At 52.5% G+C, this 15,171-nt stretch overlaps 1 protein-coding gene across 2 annotated transcripts in view; it reads right to left on the bottom strand.

Moving 5' to 3' along the window:
- Positions 1-1,172: 1,172 nt before the first annotated feature.
- plekhg4 (pleckstrin homology domain containing, family G (with RhoGef domain) member 4) overlaps positions 1,173-15,171 on the bottom strand; it is a 47,885-nt gene continuing 33,886 nt past the window's right edge. For both annotated transcript variants that reach the window (XM_076735997.1, XM_076735989.1), the window contains exons 10-23: positions 14,885-15,171; positions 14,375-14,497; positions 13,452-13,643; positions 8,059-8,999; positions 7,257-7,506; positions 6,844-6,933; positions 5,522-5,746; positions 4,952-5,122; positions 4,681-4,861; positions 4,483-4,599; positions 2,670-2,811; positions 2,460-2,560; positions 1,869-2,056; positions 1,173-1,439 (exon numbers count right to left, since the gene is read on the bottom strand). The exon at positions 14,885-15,171 is cut by the window's right edge and continues 1 nt beyond it. In XM_076735997.1, coding sequence (XP_076592112.1) covers positions 1,401-1,439; positions 1,869-2,056; positions 2,460-2,560; positions 2,670-2,811; positions 4,483-4,599; positions 4,681-4,861; positions 4,952-5,122; positions 5,522-5,746; positions 6,844-6,933; positions 7,257-7,506; positions 8,059-8,999; positions 13,452-13,643; positions 14,375-14,497; positions 14,885-15,171 — 3,047 coding nt within the window. In that variant the 3' untranslated portion in view covers positions 1,173-1,400. The remainder of the gene's footprint in view (positions 1,440-1,868; positions 2,057-2,459; positions 2,561-2,669; positions 2,812-4,482; positions 4,600-4,680; positions 4,862-4,951; positions 5,123-5,521; positions 5,747-6,843; positions 6,934-7,256; positions 7,507-8,058; positions 9,000-13,451; positions 13,644-14,374; positions 14,498-14,884) is intronic.

Genomic DNA, 15,171 nt, shown 5'->3' with positions numbered 1-15,171 from the left:
ACTTTTCATGTTTATTCAGATCAGAAAGCAGAAGCTCAGCCGTGGCCTTATTTACACACATGTACAGTAAGTGGATCTGATCCCAGACCAGCTCAGACAGACCGGAAGACACGACAAGAAGAGGACAAACAGCCGCTGGGACCAGTCAAAATACACAACTTTATCAAGTCTAACAGTCTTTACAGAACAAAGGCTCCTCCAGCAACGACGGCGGCGCCAACGGGACGCCATGAACGTGGAACAACTCCAGACTGCAGACAGACAGACTGAGGGACAGACAGACAGACTGCAGACAGACAGGCTGAGGGACAGACAGACAGACTGCAGACAGACAGACAGACTGCAGAGGGAGAAACAGACTGAGGGACAGACAGACAGACTGCAGACAGACTGAGGGACAGACGGACAGACTGCAGAGGGAGAGACAGACTGAGGGACAGACGGACAGACTGCAGACAGACTGAGGGACAGACGGACAGACTGCAGAGGGAGAAACAGACTGAGGGACAGACAGACAGACTGCAGAGGGAGAGACAGACTGAGGGACAGACAGACAGACTGAGGGACAGACAGACAGACTGCAGACAGACTGAGGGACAGACGGACAGACTGCAGAGGGAGAAACAGACTGAGGGACAGACAGACAGACTGCAGAGGGAGAGACAGACTGAGGGACAGACAGACAGACTGAGGGACAGACAGACAGACTGCAGACAGACTGAGGGACAGACGGACAGACTGCAGAGGGAGAGACAGACTGAGGGACAGACAGACAGACTGCAGACAGACTGAGGGACAGACGGACAGACTGCAGAGGGAGAAACAGACTGAGGGACAGACAGACAGACTGCAGAGGGAGAGACAGACTGAGGGACAGACAGACAGACTGCAGACAGACTGAGGGACAGACGGACAGACTGCAGAGGGAGAGACAGACTGAGGGACAGACGGACAGACTGCAGAGGGAGAGACAGACTGAGGGACAGACTGCAGACAGACAGACAGACTGAGGGACAGACGGACAGCCTGCAGAGGGAGAGACAGACTGAGGGACAGACAGACAGACAGAAGGACAGACAGACTGAGGGACAGACAGAGTGAGGGACAGACAGAAGGACAGACAGACTGAGGGACAGACAGTGTTAATGAACTCTCTCTGCTTTGTCAATCGTATTTACACGTCAATCCAATAAAGTTCGTTCAAACTGATTTGTGAACTCTTCTGAACGTTTTCTTACTGAAGCTGAAAGAAGGTGAACAGCAAACAAAGCCGATAACTAATCAATGATCAATTCTTAAACTCTGAATTTGACCAAACATCTTTGATCACCGTCACGTCAAGAAAACTAACGTGAAGCGTCTGAATGAAGAGCTGCTGACTGTCAGTCAGTCCTTCAGGTTCACACCATGGTGGCCGGACTCAGGACTGCTGCTGCTTTCTGAGGACAGAGGGACAGACGATGGACAGACGGACGGACAGACACAGGTCATCAATCAGCTGATCCATCAATCCAACATTCAAACATCAGACTCAATGAACAAACCAGCTCACATCTCCAAACTGGACTCTGATGCTGCTCTTCAAAGTAAAAGTCTGTCATGGCCTTTCTCATTCATTCACCATGTTTTTGCTTAGATTAATACCTTTATTTTGAAAGGTCATTTCATAATGAAAACATCACAATAAAAGACTGATTACCTGAATCCAAAGCTACTTTCTACACCTGAGATACTACAAAAAGGTCTAAACATGTTCGCCCACTGTGAGCGGAGCAGGTGAACAGGTGAACAGGTGAGCAGGTGAGCAGGTGAGCAGGTGAACAGGTAAATAGAACAGGTGAGCAGACGTCTCAGCTCCCTGTACTCACAGGTGAAATGTACTGGCTGTTGAGGTGCTGTTTGTTGGAGGAGGAAGAGGAGGACGAGGAGGAGGAGGGCTGGCTGGAGAGGTTAGACTCCTCGGGCAGCGCCTCCTGCAGGTGGGAGGAGACGCAGCCACTGTCGGAGCCGGTGGAGCCAGAGAGACAGCGAGACGATGAGCCTGAACTCTCTGTGGCTGAAAGAGAGACAAACAAGACATGAGCGTGATGATGTCACAATGATGTCATCAGACGAGGCTCCTCTATGGAGCCTGTAATGAAAGGAGCTATCGGGTCCTGACAGCTCCTGATCTGAAAACCACCTCCTGCAGGAGCGACAGAGACGCCTCCAGCTTCACTTTCACCTGTCAGGTGTGCTGCTGTTTGAATGTGACACTTCATTACTTCAACCAATCAGCTTCTGTCTGTTTTCTGTCTCAGCAGCGACTGGCCAGATGTTGGTGACCTGATGTGACCTTCACTGACCTCTGACCTCTGACCTCAGACAGATGGGGTGCAGAAACTCTCTGTCATGAACTGATCTCAGCTCAGCTTCATGGACCCTGAAGCTGCCGAAACGTGTGCGGAGTGTTTACGTACTCATGGAGGGCTGGCTGCTGGTCTCGTGCTCCTGCTCGTCTTCCTCGATACAGGAAGTGATGAAGGAGCTTTCAGCAGCAGGAGAGGAGGGGAGGCTTTGACTGGAGGAGGAGGAGGAGGAGGAGAAAGGAGGAATGGTTAGGAGATGGGAGCACTGAACCACACTGGAGAGAGAGAGAGGGAGAGAGTGTGTGTGTGTGTGTGTTGTACCTGTACAGGTGCAGGTTGAGCGGTCCCAGCAGGCTGGATGAAGAAGGCCCTGATGTTGTGGGGTCAGAGGTCACCGCTCCTCGTTTAAATGGGTTAGACTGATCGAGGACAGAGACAGCAATGGACGCCCGCGTTCTGGCACCTGAACACACACACACACACACACACACACACACACACACACACACACACACACCACACATTAATCCTTAGCTGATCATTCAATCAATAATCAATGAGTAGAAGTTACTCAGTGGATGTGTTCTAGTGTTTCCAGCTGTTGGCCTGATGAATGTGGATGAAGCTCCTGAAGTTTAGACGCTTTGTGTCGTCACTGATCCTCAGCAGGAAGTCTAAGAACGTCGCTGCGTTGGCTCCCCGTGCATTTCAGGATCGATTTTAAGGTTCTTTTATTAGTTTTTAAATGTCTTAACGGTCTTGCTCCTTCTTATTCATCTGACCTACTTTTACCCTACCGACCCTCGCGGACCCTGAGGTCCTCCGGCCTCTTAACCATTCCCAAAGTAAGAACTGAAACACACGGGGAGGCGGCCTTTAGTTATTATGGACCCCGATTGTGGAACAGCCTGCCGGAGAGCCTCAGCGCCGCAGAGACTGTTGATGTTTTTAAAAAGAGGCTCAAGACCCACCTTTTTAATCAGGCTTCAATTGATTTGTTTGATTTATCTTATTCCTTTAATCACACTTCTTACCAAGTCTATCTTTGTTTGTATTTTATTTTAGTTGCACGTTTTAACGACATGTTTAATTGCTATTTATTTCATTTACTCATTTTATTTCATTTTATGTTTATGTCTTAGTCCCTTGGTTTTTAACTCCAGTTTTTCCTCATGGGGGTCCTTGGTTTTTAGGTCAAGCGTTTCCTCATGGGGGCCCCCCTCACTGGGAACTGCTTCTGGCCTACTGATGGGGGCGCTGCTGAGGGGACGGCTCTGGCCTGGATGGCTGGAGGCCTCCGCACCTTGGTGTGGGGCCTTCTGTCTGCCTGGGTCGGAGTGGTCTCGGGCGGTGCCCCCCCGGTCATGAGCCGGGGGCCCTCTCAGTGTGGATGGCCCCCAAAGGTGGCTTACGACTTATCTTGTCCGTATGGGTGCATGTGCGTGTGTGTGTGCGTGCGTGCATGCGTGCGTGCGTGCGTGCGTGCGTGCGTGCGTGCGTGCGTGCGTGCGTGCGTGTGTGTGTGTGTGTGTGCGTGCGTGTCTGTGTGCGTGTTTCTGTATGTAGTTATGGGGGCGGGAGGGCTGGGTTTTCTTCTCTGTTGTTTTTAGCCTCTGTGAGGCACTTTGTGTTGCTTTTTAAGTATGAAAAGTGCCATATAAATAAATAAAGTTTGAAGTTTAAGAAACTCCACCACTACAAACAGTTAGCGCCTGTCTGCTAACATATTCAGGTGCTGTTAGCATCATCAGACGATGTTAGCATCATCGGACGCTGTTAGCATCATCGAACGCTGTTAGCATCATCATCAGACGATGTTAGCATCATCGGACGCTGTCAGCATCATCGGACGCTGTCAGCATCATCGGACGCTGTTAGCATCATCAGACGATGTTAGCATCATCATCAGACGATGTTAGCATCATCATCAGACGATGTTAGCATCATCATCAGACGATGTTAGCATCATCGGACGCTGTTAGCATCATCGGACGCTGTTAGCATCTTGTTCTGCTGCTGTTTAATATACTGCTTGTCTCCTCTGCTGGGGGACGACTATCAGCTGGATGTCCTCGTCCCATGTGGCCCATCTTGATTGAGACCAGGTGCGTATACGCGTGCATGCGTGCGTTACCTCTGCTCTTCATGATGCAGTGGACCGCTCGGTCGCTGATGGCGGCATCGCTCGGCTGGATGTCCAGAAACGGTTTGTTGCCCACTCCCATTGACACCATCTCCTTCAGACGCATCTCTGAAACACAGACAGAAGGTGATGAGGACGGACTGTCCTCAGGTCTCGGCTGAGGACGGACTCTCTGCGTCCTCTCTGTACCTTTGTTCCGGGTGGCCTGGGTCCACAGAATTCGGGCGATGTCGGCGGTCCAAGCCTGTTTGATGTCTGGCGTGGCGGCCTGAAGGATGAAGGTCTGATTCTTGGATGTCCTCCTTCTGAACCAGATCTCAAACCGGAGCCCATTGTCTCCTGTGGACTCCGTCAGACCCACATCAGCTGTCTGCAGGACAAAGAGGGGCTTGTCTGTCCTTGTTGTTTGACCTCTGACCTCTGAACGCTCTGATTGTGCGTTCTGGCTCTGACGGTTTACCTTGAAGGAGTGTTTGTAGATGAAGACGTCCAGCCCCGCCTCCATCTTCTTGGGTTTGCTGAAGAGAACGAGCTCCTCGAACAGGAAGACGTGACGCTGACATTTCCTCCTCCCGGTCCAGACGGTGAACTCATCCTGTCGGATCAGCTGACCCTGCTCCTTCAGGTTCACCTGGAGGGACGGAGGGAGGCAGCAGATGAACCCGAGAATTCGTCTCCTTCATCCTTCATGTGTTCACAAAGTGGTGAACCTCGCTCCATCCTCTGTGATCGACTGAGCCTTTCCAGGACGCCCCTTTCATACCCAATCATGATCCTCTCACCTGTTACCAATGAGCCTGTTTACCTGTGGAACGTTCCAAACAGGTATTTTTGGAGCGTTCCACAATCAGCAGATATTTACAGAAATCAAAAAAAAACATTAAATATATTGACTTTGAGCTGTTCTCAGGTCAGTTTGCGTCAGAGAGGATCAATCAACGATCACATTGAGTTTACTGATGAGTGACGCAGATGATGATGACGAAGATCAGACATGAGTTTTGTTTTGTTCCAGCTTTAATAAACTTACATCACAGTCTCGGATGGCATCCATCGCCAGCAGGTCGTTGCCGTGGCGAAGCTGGAACTTGACCATATCGGTGGCGGCCTGCAGCGCCACAAGCTCCGCCTCCTGAGCCACGCCCACCTCCTTCATGAGGTCAGTGAGCAGCAGAGCGTATTTACTCATCCTCTGAACGGGCTTCAACAGGTATGACGACAAGTCCATCTTATCCTCCAACTCCACCTGCTTCCTCTGCAGAGAGACAGAGGGACAGACAGAGGGACACAGAGGAGAGGGACAGAGAGAAGAGAGAGGGAGAGAGACAGAGAGACAGAGGGAGAAGAGAGAGACAGAGAGAGAGAGAGGAGAGGGACAGAGGAGAGAGAGAGGAGAGAGACAGAGAGAGAGAGAGAGAGAGAGACAGAGGAGAGAGAGAGGAGAGGGACAGAGGGAGAGAGAGAGGAGAGAGACAGAGAGGAGACAGAGGGAGAGGAGAGAGACAGAGGAGAGAGACAGAGGAGAGGGAGAGGAGAGGGACAGAGGAGAGAGAGAGGAGAGAGACAGAGAGGAGACAGAGGGAGAGGAGAGAGACAGAGGAGAGAGAGAGGAGAGAGACAGAGAGGAGACAGAGGGAGAGGAGAGAGACAGAGGAGAGAGACAGAGGAGAGAGAGAGGAGAGGGACAGAGAGGAGACAGAGGAGAGAGACAGAGGGAGAGAGAGAGGAGAGAGACAGAGAGGAGACAGAGGGAGAGGAGAGAGACAGAGGAGAGAGACAGAGGAGAGAGAGAGGAGAGGGACAGAGAGAAGAGAGAGAGGAGAGAGACAGAGAGGAGACAGAGGAGAGAGACAGAGGGAGAGAGAGAGGAGAGAGACAGAGAGGAGACAGAGGGAGAGGAGAGAGACAGAGAGAGAAGAGAGAGACAGAGGAGAGAGAGAGGAGAGGGACAGAGGAGAGAGAGAGGAGAGAGACAGAGAGAGAGAGAGAGAGACAGAGGAGAGAGAGAGGAGAGGGACAGAGGAGAGGGAGAGGAGAGGGACAGAGAGAAGAGAGTGAGGAGAGAGACAGAGAGGAGACAGAGGAGAGAGACAGAGGGAGAGAGAGAGGAGAGAGAGAGAGGAGACAGAGGGAGAGGAGAGAGACAGAGGAGAGAGACAGAGAGGAGACAGAGGAGAGAGACAGAGGGAGAGAGAGAGAAGGAGGAGGAAGGTCAATGTCAGTTGATGTTAAACTCAAAAAATGTGAGGAATGTGGTAAACAGTGAGAGGTCAAAGGTCACAGTGAGCTAACAGAGGTTACAGCTTGGATGGAGTCCAGAGGTCAAAGGTCAGAGGTCAGAGAGGAGCTCACCCTGAAGAAGGAGTTCCCGTGGTTGGCCAGCAGAGCGTCAGACTTGGGCTTGTTCTTGCTGTACAGAGCATAAAGAGCGAACTGCTCCTGCTGTTCAAACAGAGCACAGACACACCTGAGCATGACGTCCACAGGTAGGTGACAAGTTCAGGCGCGTGACGCCACACGCCCGAAGGTCAGGAGGTCCAGGTCGACCTGGACCAGGTCGACCTGGACCAGGTTGAGGACTCAGGAGGACTCAGTCCTCTACACAGCCTGCAGTTTGCAGTGAGTCTGTAAACCAAGAGCTGAAACGTCGACTGAGCAGTGACCGATCAACGATCAATGAACGAAGAACCAAAGATCAAAGACCTGTCTAATGTCTGTCTGTGTGCGTGTGTGTGTGTGTGTGTGTTTGTGTGTGCATGTCCTACGTGTCTCAGGAAGCAGTGTGGGACTCTCAGCGGGTGTTTCCAGCAGGCCTCCAGCTCCTTCAGGAAGAACTGACTGTGGAAGTCCAGAAGCTTCTCCAGGTTTCCGAAGACGACGGAGCGTTTGCCCCTCAGGTCCTGAGGAAGGTCGGCTCGCTCCATCTCAGGGAAGTAGTGACGGATGATGTAACGCAGCGAGCGAACGTACTCCCTCTCCGTGGTCACCATCTCCTCCACGACGTGACGCAGCTTACTGCAGAGACAACACACACACACATGAGCCGCTCAGTCCTCCTCCTCCTCCTCCTCCTCCTCCTCCTCCTCCTCCTCCTCCTCCGCCCGGTGGTCTGTGTCTGTTTCATTACTCGACAGGATTCAGCCTGCGACCGTCAGTCCAGCACAGTTTGAGTTCCCCTGGTACTCCAGCAGGGGGCGACCTTAACGTGTACTGACACAGTAAAGTTCACCTTCACTGAAGGAAAAATACACATCACAATGTACAAATACTCACATTATAAGTACTGACGTATCCCTCAAGTGTACTTAGCGATAAAAAGTATTCTTAAACACAGGATTAGTGTTGTAACTAAAGTAAGCTGTGATGACTTGATGTACTGTAACCTCATCTACTGCCGGTGAAGTGCAGTAAAAAGTACAAGGTTTCCCTCTGAAATGCAGTAGCTAAGCACAGAGTACCTGAGAGTAGTACTCCAGTACAGTTAATATCAGAGTACATTTCCTAAATGAAACCAAATCATCTGAGGTTTTATTTTTGGTTTCACTCACGCTCTCGCTGATTACCCACCTTCCTCTGGGTCGGGAGTCTGCCGCCGGGCTGCCGCCGGTTCTGGGGGTGCCGGGTGTCCCGGGGCTGCGCGGGCCCGGTCCTGCCCGGCCGTGAGCAGCCGTCCTGGGGCAGAGCGTGCGGTCGGCCGCCTCGGTGCTGCTGACCTCCAGACCGCGGATGAACACGCCAGTGTTTCCTCTCGCTCTCACCGGCTCGCTGAGGGCGCGAGGACACGGTCCGTAGCGCGGCGTCTCAGGGGTGGAGGGACAGTCAAAGCTCTGAGTCTTCCTGAGCTGCTGCCGCCTACTGGAGGAGGAGGAGGAGCAGGCCGAGGAGGGGGTGAAGCTGGCAGAGGAGCCGAAGTGGGGGAGGCTGGGACTGGAGGAGCAGGTCACCGCTCGGTCCGATGGCTCCTCTGAGGAGGCGCTGCGGAACAAGCGCTTGAGGAGTGGGGTGTGCTGGGGGGTGATAGGAGAGGAGGTGGGAGCAGGAGTGGAGGTGGTGGGTAGCAGGGAGGAGGAGGTGCTACGAGGAGGTGAGGAGGCGGAGCTGTCCTCCTTGGAGAGGCAGGAGGAGGAGGAGGAGGTGGTTTCATGCACCCCCCAAAGTCCAGACAGGCTTATCCTGGAGGAGGTGGAGCTTCTGCTGAGGACAGAGTCCGAGCGCGGTCTGTGGGCAGAGTCTCGTGTCCTGAGCGCCGCCTCCATCTTCCTGTCAAACGTCTTATTGGTCTCCTGACACTTGGACCAGGCGAAGCTCCACTGACGGAGGCCTCGCTCACCCCGCAGCTCGCCCGCCACCGCCTTCATCTCCTCAAAACGACTGTCTGGGATTGGTGGGTGCTGGCGTCGGTAGTCCTCCAGGCAGCCAATCACAGCCTGGCATTTGTCTGGCAGCGTGCAGTCCTCCATGCTGATACCAGCGAGGTGACGCATGCCCTCTAACGCCCAGCCGTAGGCCTGCAGACAGAGAGACAGCCAATCAGCTGCGAGTCACATGTGACATCATACCGAGGGGGTGTGGCCCCAGGAACACCTGTGACCTTTAACCCTGATCTCCAGCAGGTCCAGAATGGTTTCCTAACGAATGAAGCCAATGAGTCAAAGGTTCTGTGCTGAAAATATCTCAAAACACAAAAACTTTATCGACAACCTGAGTGAAAATATTTAAACCACTGAGGCAACGAATGAAGGACGGAGACAAACAGATCTGTTCTGATGTCTCACACCCAGAGACAGACAGACAGACAGACAGAGAGAGAGAGAGAGAGAAAGAGGGAGAGAGACAGACAGACAGAGACAGGAGGTTAGGGAATGACATCACCCTCCTCGCTGGTAGGGAGAAAGCTTTGAAGTGTGTTTGAGTGCCACAAAGGAGGCGACCTCCTCTCTGTTGAGGGTTGGAGGGGGAGGTGTGTGTGTGTGTCTCTGTGTGTGTGTGTGTGTGTGTGTGTGTGTGTGTGTGGTATAAATAAAGGGAAGAGGCCTCCTGCTCTCATGCACTGATGGACTGAATGAATCTTTACTCCTCTTACAGACAACTAATACGTTACCTCACCAGGAAAACACACACACACACACACACACACACACACACACACACTGGAGGTATGAGGCGTTACAGAGTGGAGCGTCTTCACTCACAGAGGATCTCTGATGAGTTCACACACAAACTGACAGCAGATCAGTTTCACATCTTCATCAGTTTAATGAAATCTCAGAGGCACCAAAGCTGAAACTGAATGAAGTGCAAGTCATCACCGACACTCCAGAGAGAGAGCGCGCGTACACACACACACACACACACACACACACACACACACACACACACACACACACACAGAGCTACAGTAGGTCACTGGGTCAGCTGTGTGTGTGTGTGTGTGTGTGTGTGTGTGTGTGTGTGTGTGTGTGTGTGTGGGAACTGAGCGGCTGCAGCATTCAGGACACATCAGTCAGCTAATCAGTTTGAAGAGCACTCAGCTGAAACACTGTGTGTGTGTGTGTGTGTGTGTGTGTGGTAGGGGCGTCTTCCAGTCATCTGTCCTGTGAGGAAGAGGATGGACAGACAGATGTTTCAGGGTCTCTGCACAAACTGACAAACATGAGTTCTACTGTGGATCAAAACAAGAGAAGAAGAGGAGAGGAGGCGAGGGGGAGAGGAGGAGAGGAGGAGAGAAGGAGAGGAGGAGAGGTAAGAGAGGAAGAGAGGAGGAAAGGAGGAGAGGAGGAAAAGGAGGAGAGGAGGAGAGAAGGAGAGGAGGAGAGGTAAGAGAGGAAGAGAGGAGGAAAGGAGGAGAGGAGGAGAGGGAGGAGGAGGAGAGGGAGGAGAGGGGGAGAGAAGGAAAGGAGGAGAGGTAGGAGAGGAGGAGGGGAAGAGGGGGGAGAAGAGGAGAGAAGGAGAGGAGGAGAGGGAGGAGAGGAGGAGAGAAGGAGAGAAGGAGAGGGAGGAGAGGAGGAGAGGAGGAGAGGAAATGAAAAGAGAAGAGAAGAGGACTGACGGCAGACTCTAATTGAAATAACATGGTTGTTGTTGTTGTGCTGAGGAGACAGAAGGAAAAGACGAGGAGGAGGAGGAGGAGGAGGAGGGATTGTGGAGGGCTGACCAGGTCCAGACAGGCTCTGGTTTGGGGACCAGTGGCCCTGCAGGACTCCAGGCCTGGACCCAGTCAACCAAAGAAGAGGAGGAGGGAGGAGGGAGGAGGGAGGTTAAAACCCTCCAAAACCACATGAAAGGAGGAGGGGGCAGGGCTCTTCAGAGCATGAGGAGGAGGAGGAGGAGGAGGAGGAGGAGGAGGAGGAGGAGGAGTGGTCTTACTTCAAACAGCAGCATGTTCAGTGAAGAGGAGCTCCCAGTTTTCAAAGCTCAGCTACCTTCAGCCTTTTATCAGGTAACAACTCAAACTGAAAGTCTGATCGACCGCTGGCTCCGATCACTGATCAATACAATGATCAATAAAACACTGTCCACTGACACACACACACACACACACACACACACACACACAGTGTGTGTGTGTGTGTAACGCTGCCTGCTCATTGGCTCTTCTCAGCTGTGCCGACCAGGTGAGCCTGCTGAGTGTTTGAGCTTCCTCACACAGGAAGTTGAGTCAGCGTCATATTTAACCTCCAGCTGAACACTGACCGTCCTTCACAGGAGGAGAAAGACACTGTGTGTCCTCTGAGGACACAACATGTAGAGTCCAACAACACGACATGGACCAGGACCAGGAGAGGTGGGAGTCCTGCAGATCAGCAGTCTCACAAACCACGGAGGACACGTTAAAACCACGACGGCTGCCAAAGACTTTCTGGTCCATCTTCCATCCAGAACCTGGTCCAACCAAACACCTCAGCCTGTCCACCACAGTCTGCCACTGCCAGTCCTAATACCTGATACTCAGCGTGAAGAGGGTCCAGCTACAACACAACAAGATCCAGACAGTTCCTGTCCTGGTCCCACTGTGGTGGAACGAGGTCCACGTCCACAGCAGGACAGCAGAAACTCATGTGAATAAAAATGGCACCAGGAAGCAGTCTGAGCCGCTGACGTGGAAACATGGAGTCCAGCTGGAGATCAGTTAACACCCTGTCCTCTTCAGTCCAACTGTGTGTTTGGTGTGAACGGATCATGGAGTCCATCCCAGTCCAACATGGCTGACAGCCTCAGTTAGCTCATTCTGCAGAGTCGAGTCTGTGGACACAAACCCTTCATCCTGAACCACATGGAGCCGCTGGGTCAGAGCTGATACTGGACTTAACTGTCAGTGACGGAGCTCAACACTGTCACACCTTCAGCACACCTCCAACTCATCACTACAGCTCAGCACAAAGCAGAATCAAAGAGGGCTGAAGACCAGCGTGGGGGGTCAGGACACGGTCCACCAAAACCTCAGGAAGAAACGGCTGCTCACAGTCCGCACAGCCAAAACCTGAACGTGGTTCCCTGAACTCAACCCAGACCTGATTCTAACAGGAACCCTAAAACCAAGTCAGACCTCTAAAACAGCCTCATTTTACCAAAGCATCCTCAAAGTGTCCACAAAGCGTCCTCAAAGTGTCCTCAAAGCGTCCTCAGAGCGTCCTCAGAGCTCCAGCGTCACATAAACAGAAACAGCCCGCCGCTAACACGAACAGAAGCTAACATCTGTTAGCTCACTTAGATCCTGTTAGCTTTCTGAGGCAGGAGCATGAAAAACACACACACACACACACACACACACACACACACACACACACACACACACAGAGGCTTCCACATCAAACTGAGTTAAACTGTTGGCAAACAAAACTGCAGTGTGTGTGTGTGTGTGTGTGTGTGTGTGTGTGTGTGTGTGTGTAAAGTGAGAGAAGGAGTAAAGTGTGTGTCGTACCTCGACGTGTTCTGCTGAAGAGCTGCAGCCTGACTGAAGTGAGGAGAGAGCAGCAGCCTGACCACACACACACACACACACACACACACACACACACACACACACACACACACACACACACACACACTCTCTGCCCCCCTCATTCACAGGCTGAATGGCAGATGGGCGGTCCCAGGAGGAGGGGAAGGGGGTCGCCACGGCAACAAAGACTTTTCAAAGGAGTGAAAGGAGGAAGGAGGGAAAACTTGGCACTGGAGTGATACCTGGACTACACACACACACACACACACACACACACACACACACACACACACACTCAGACAGAATGAAGAAACATGAAGCAGCACAGTGACTCAGTGAGTCCTCCTCCTCTTCCCCCTCCTCCTCCTCCTCCTCCTCCTCCTCAGGGTTAGGATGAAGCAGCCACTACAATAACTCCAGAATCCCATGAGAAACATTCACGTATACTCTGTTTTCTCTGCTTCTCATGTCGACAGACAGAGAGACAGACAGACAGACAGACAGACAGACAGAGAGAAAGTCTGTACATACATACAGATACAGACACAGATACAGACACAGACACACACACACACACACACACACACCTCCTACAGTACAGGGTCATGTGGACAAAGACCATCACCCTCTACACACCCTCAGTACACAAAACAATATTGACACTCTCACCCCCCCCCCCCCCCCACCCACCCTTCCCCCCCCCCCCCCCAACCTCCCTCCTGGCCTCAATACAAGCTGTCAGTTTCACTGCAGGAGGATGATATGAGGAGGAGGAGGAGGAGGAGGAGGAGGAGCAGTGTCACAGCTTCAGACAGAAGAAAGCAGCAGCTACGCTTCAGCCTAAGCTAACGAGCAGCTGTTAAAGTAGACGTCAGCTACAGGTGAGGATGATGAGGTCACAGCGTGAACGCCACCATGAACACAACATCAGAGGAAGGCTGACTCCTCTTCTACAGCCTCATCGATGAGGCTGACTCCTCTGAAACTCCTCTTTAACGCACAGCTGCAGTCACAGTACCTGGTCTAAGAAGCCGTAGAGTCTGACGGTCCTCTCGATGTTCTGGCCCGTGGTTTTGACCCGCTGAGAGAAGTCCTGAAGATGGGCCCAGAAACAGTGAACTTTGACCTCATAGACGCAGAGGTCAGCTGACGACATGTCGCCCCAACACTCCAGACGACTCAACAATGCCTCGCCTCGCCTACAGTGCTCCTACAGAGAAGAAGAAGAAGAAGAAGAAGAAGAAGAAGAAGAAGAAATTACGGCTGATCTGTGTCTGTTTCTCTGTCTGTCTCTGTCTGTCTGTCTCTGTCTCTCTGTCTGTCTGTCTGTCTGTCTCTGTCTGTCTGTCTGTCTCTCTCTCTCTCTGTCTGTCTGTCTCTTTCTCTCTCTGTCTGTCTCTTTCTCTCTCTCTCTGTCTCTCTCTGTCTGTCTCTCTCTCTGTCTGTCTCTCTGTCTGTCTGTCTGTCTGTCTCTGTCTCTCTCTGTCTGTCTCTCTCTCTGTCTGTCTCTCTGTCTGTCTGTCTGTCTGTCTGTCTCTGTCTCTCTCTCTGTCTGTCTCTCTGTCTCTCTCTGTCTGTCTGTCTCTTTCTCTCTCTGTCTGTCTCTTTCTCTCTCTCTCTGTCTCTCTCTGTCTGTCTCTCTCTCTGTCTGTCTCTCTGTCTGTCTGTCTGTCTGTCTCTGTCTCTCTCTCTGTCTGTCTCTCTCTCCATCTGTCTGTCTCTGTCTCTCTCTGTCTGTCTCTCTCTCTGTCTGTCTCTCTGTCTGTCTGTCTGTCTCTGTCTCTCTCTCTGTCTCTCTCTCTCTGTCTGTCTCTCTGTCTGTCTCTCTCTCCGTCTGTCTGTCTCTGTCTCTCTCTGTCTGTGTCTGTCTGTCTCTCTGTCTGTCTCTCTCTCCGTCTGTCTGTCTCTGTCTCTCTCTGTCTGTGTCTGTCTGTCTCGTACATATGCAGTCTTGTGAAAGTCTCTGAAGTCCTCTTGTTTTTGGTTGAGCAGCTCCAGAGAGTCCACCGGCTCCTGCAGTGTCTTCAGACGAGCCTCCCCGACCTCCTGCAGCCACGAGCTCACCTGGACACACAGAGGCCTGAGGTGTGGTTAGGCTGCTTGGTTACAGGTAACTAACTGTTTATTGGACAGTTCCATTCGTCCTCCTCAGGGTCATTTCAGCCGCCGCCACGCTTCCTGTCCCTCTGGACAGTGAGAGGACAGGAGCGACTGATCATATGATGGACCACAGCAGAACATGAAGAAGGACGTGTTCGTCCTGCTGACGCAAAGACTAAACGCCTGAATCATCACATTGACAGTGACGTTCTGACATGTGACCGCCGTCACTGCGCAGCTTCGTGTTGAGGATGAGCTCAAAGCGACCAGGTGAAACCGCCCTGAGCAGGTCTCAGGTGTGTGTGTGTGTGTGTGTGTGTGTGCGCGCGCACTGAGCGCACTCAGACTGACCTCGGTGAAGCCCTGCTCCAGGCTCCTGAACTCCAGGATGAAGTGCAGCTCCTGAGTCCTTGAGTTGGACAGCGTCACCAGGCGGTGCAGCAGCTCGTCCACCTCGTCATACAGAGCCGCCACCGTCTCCACCGCCGCCCGCCGGTCCTCGGCCACGCTGACGCCGCCCTCCTCTCTGCGGAGCCGCGAGAGCGAGGCTCCGCCCTCCTGCTGTAACTGCACCAATCGGCTGTCTTCGAGGATGCTACACATCAGCGCCTTGTATCTGGCCAACAGCAGCTCGGCAT

This window comes from Chaetodon auriga, chromosome 1 (assembly GCF_051107435.1).
Source record: "Chaetodon auriga isolate fChaAug3 chromosome 1, fChaAug3.hap1, whole genome shotgun sequence".
Classification (NCBI taxonomy): Eukaryota; Metazoa; Chordata; class Actinopteri; order Chaetodontiformes; family Chaetodontidae; genus Chaetodon; species Chaetodon auriga.
This window is presented reverse-complemented; position numbering and strand designations above follow the sequence as displayed.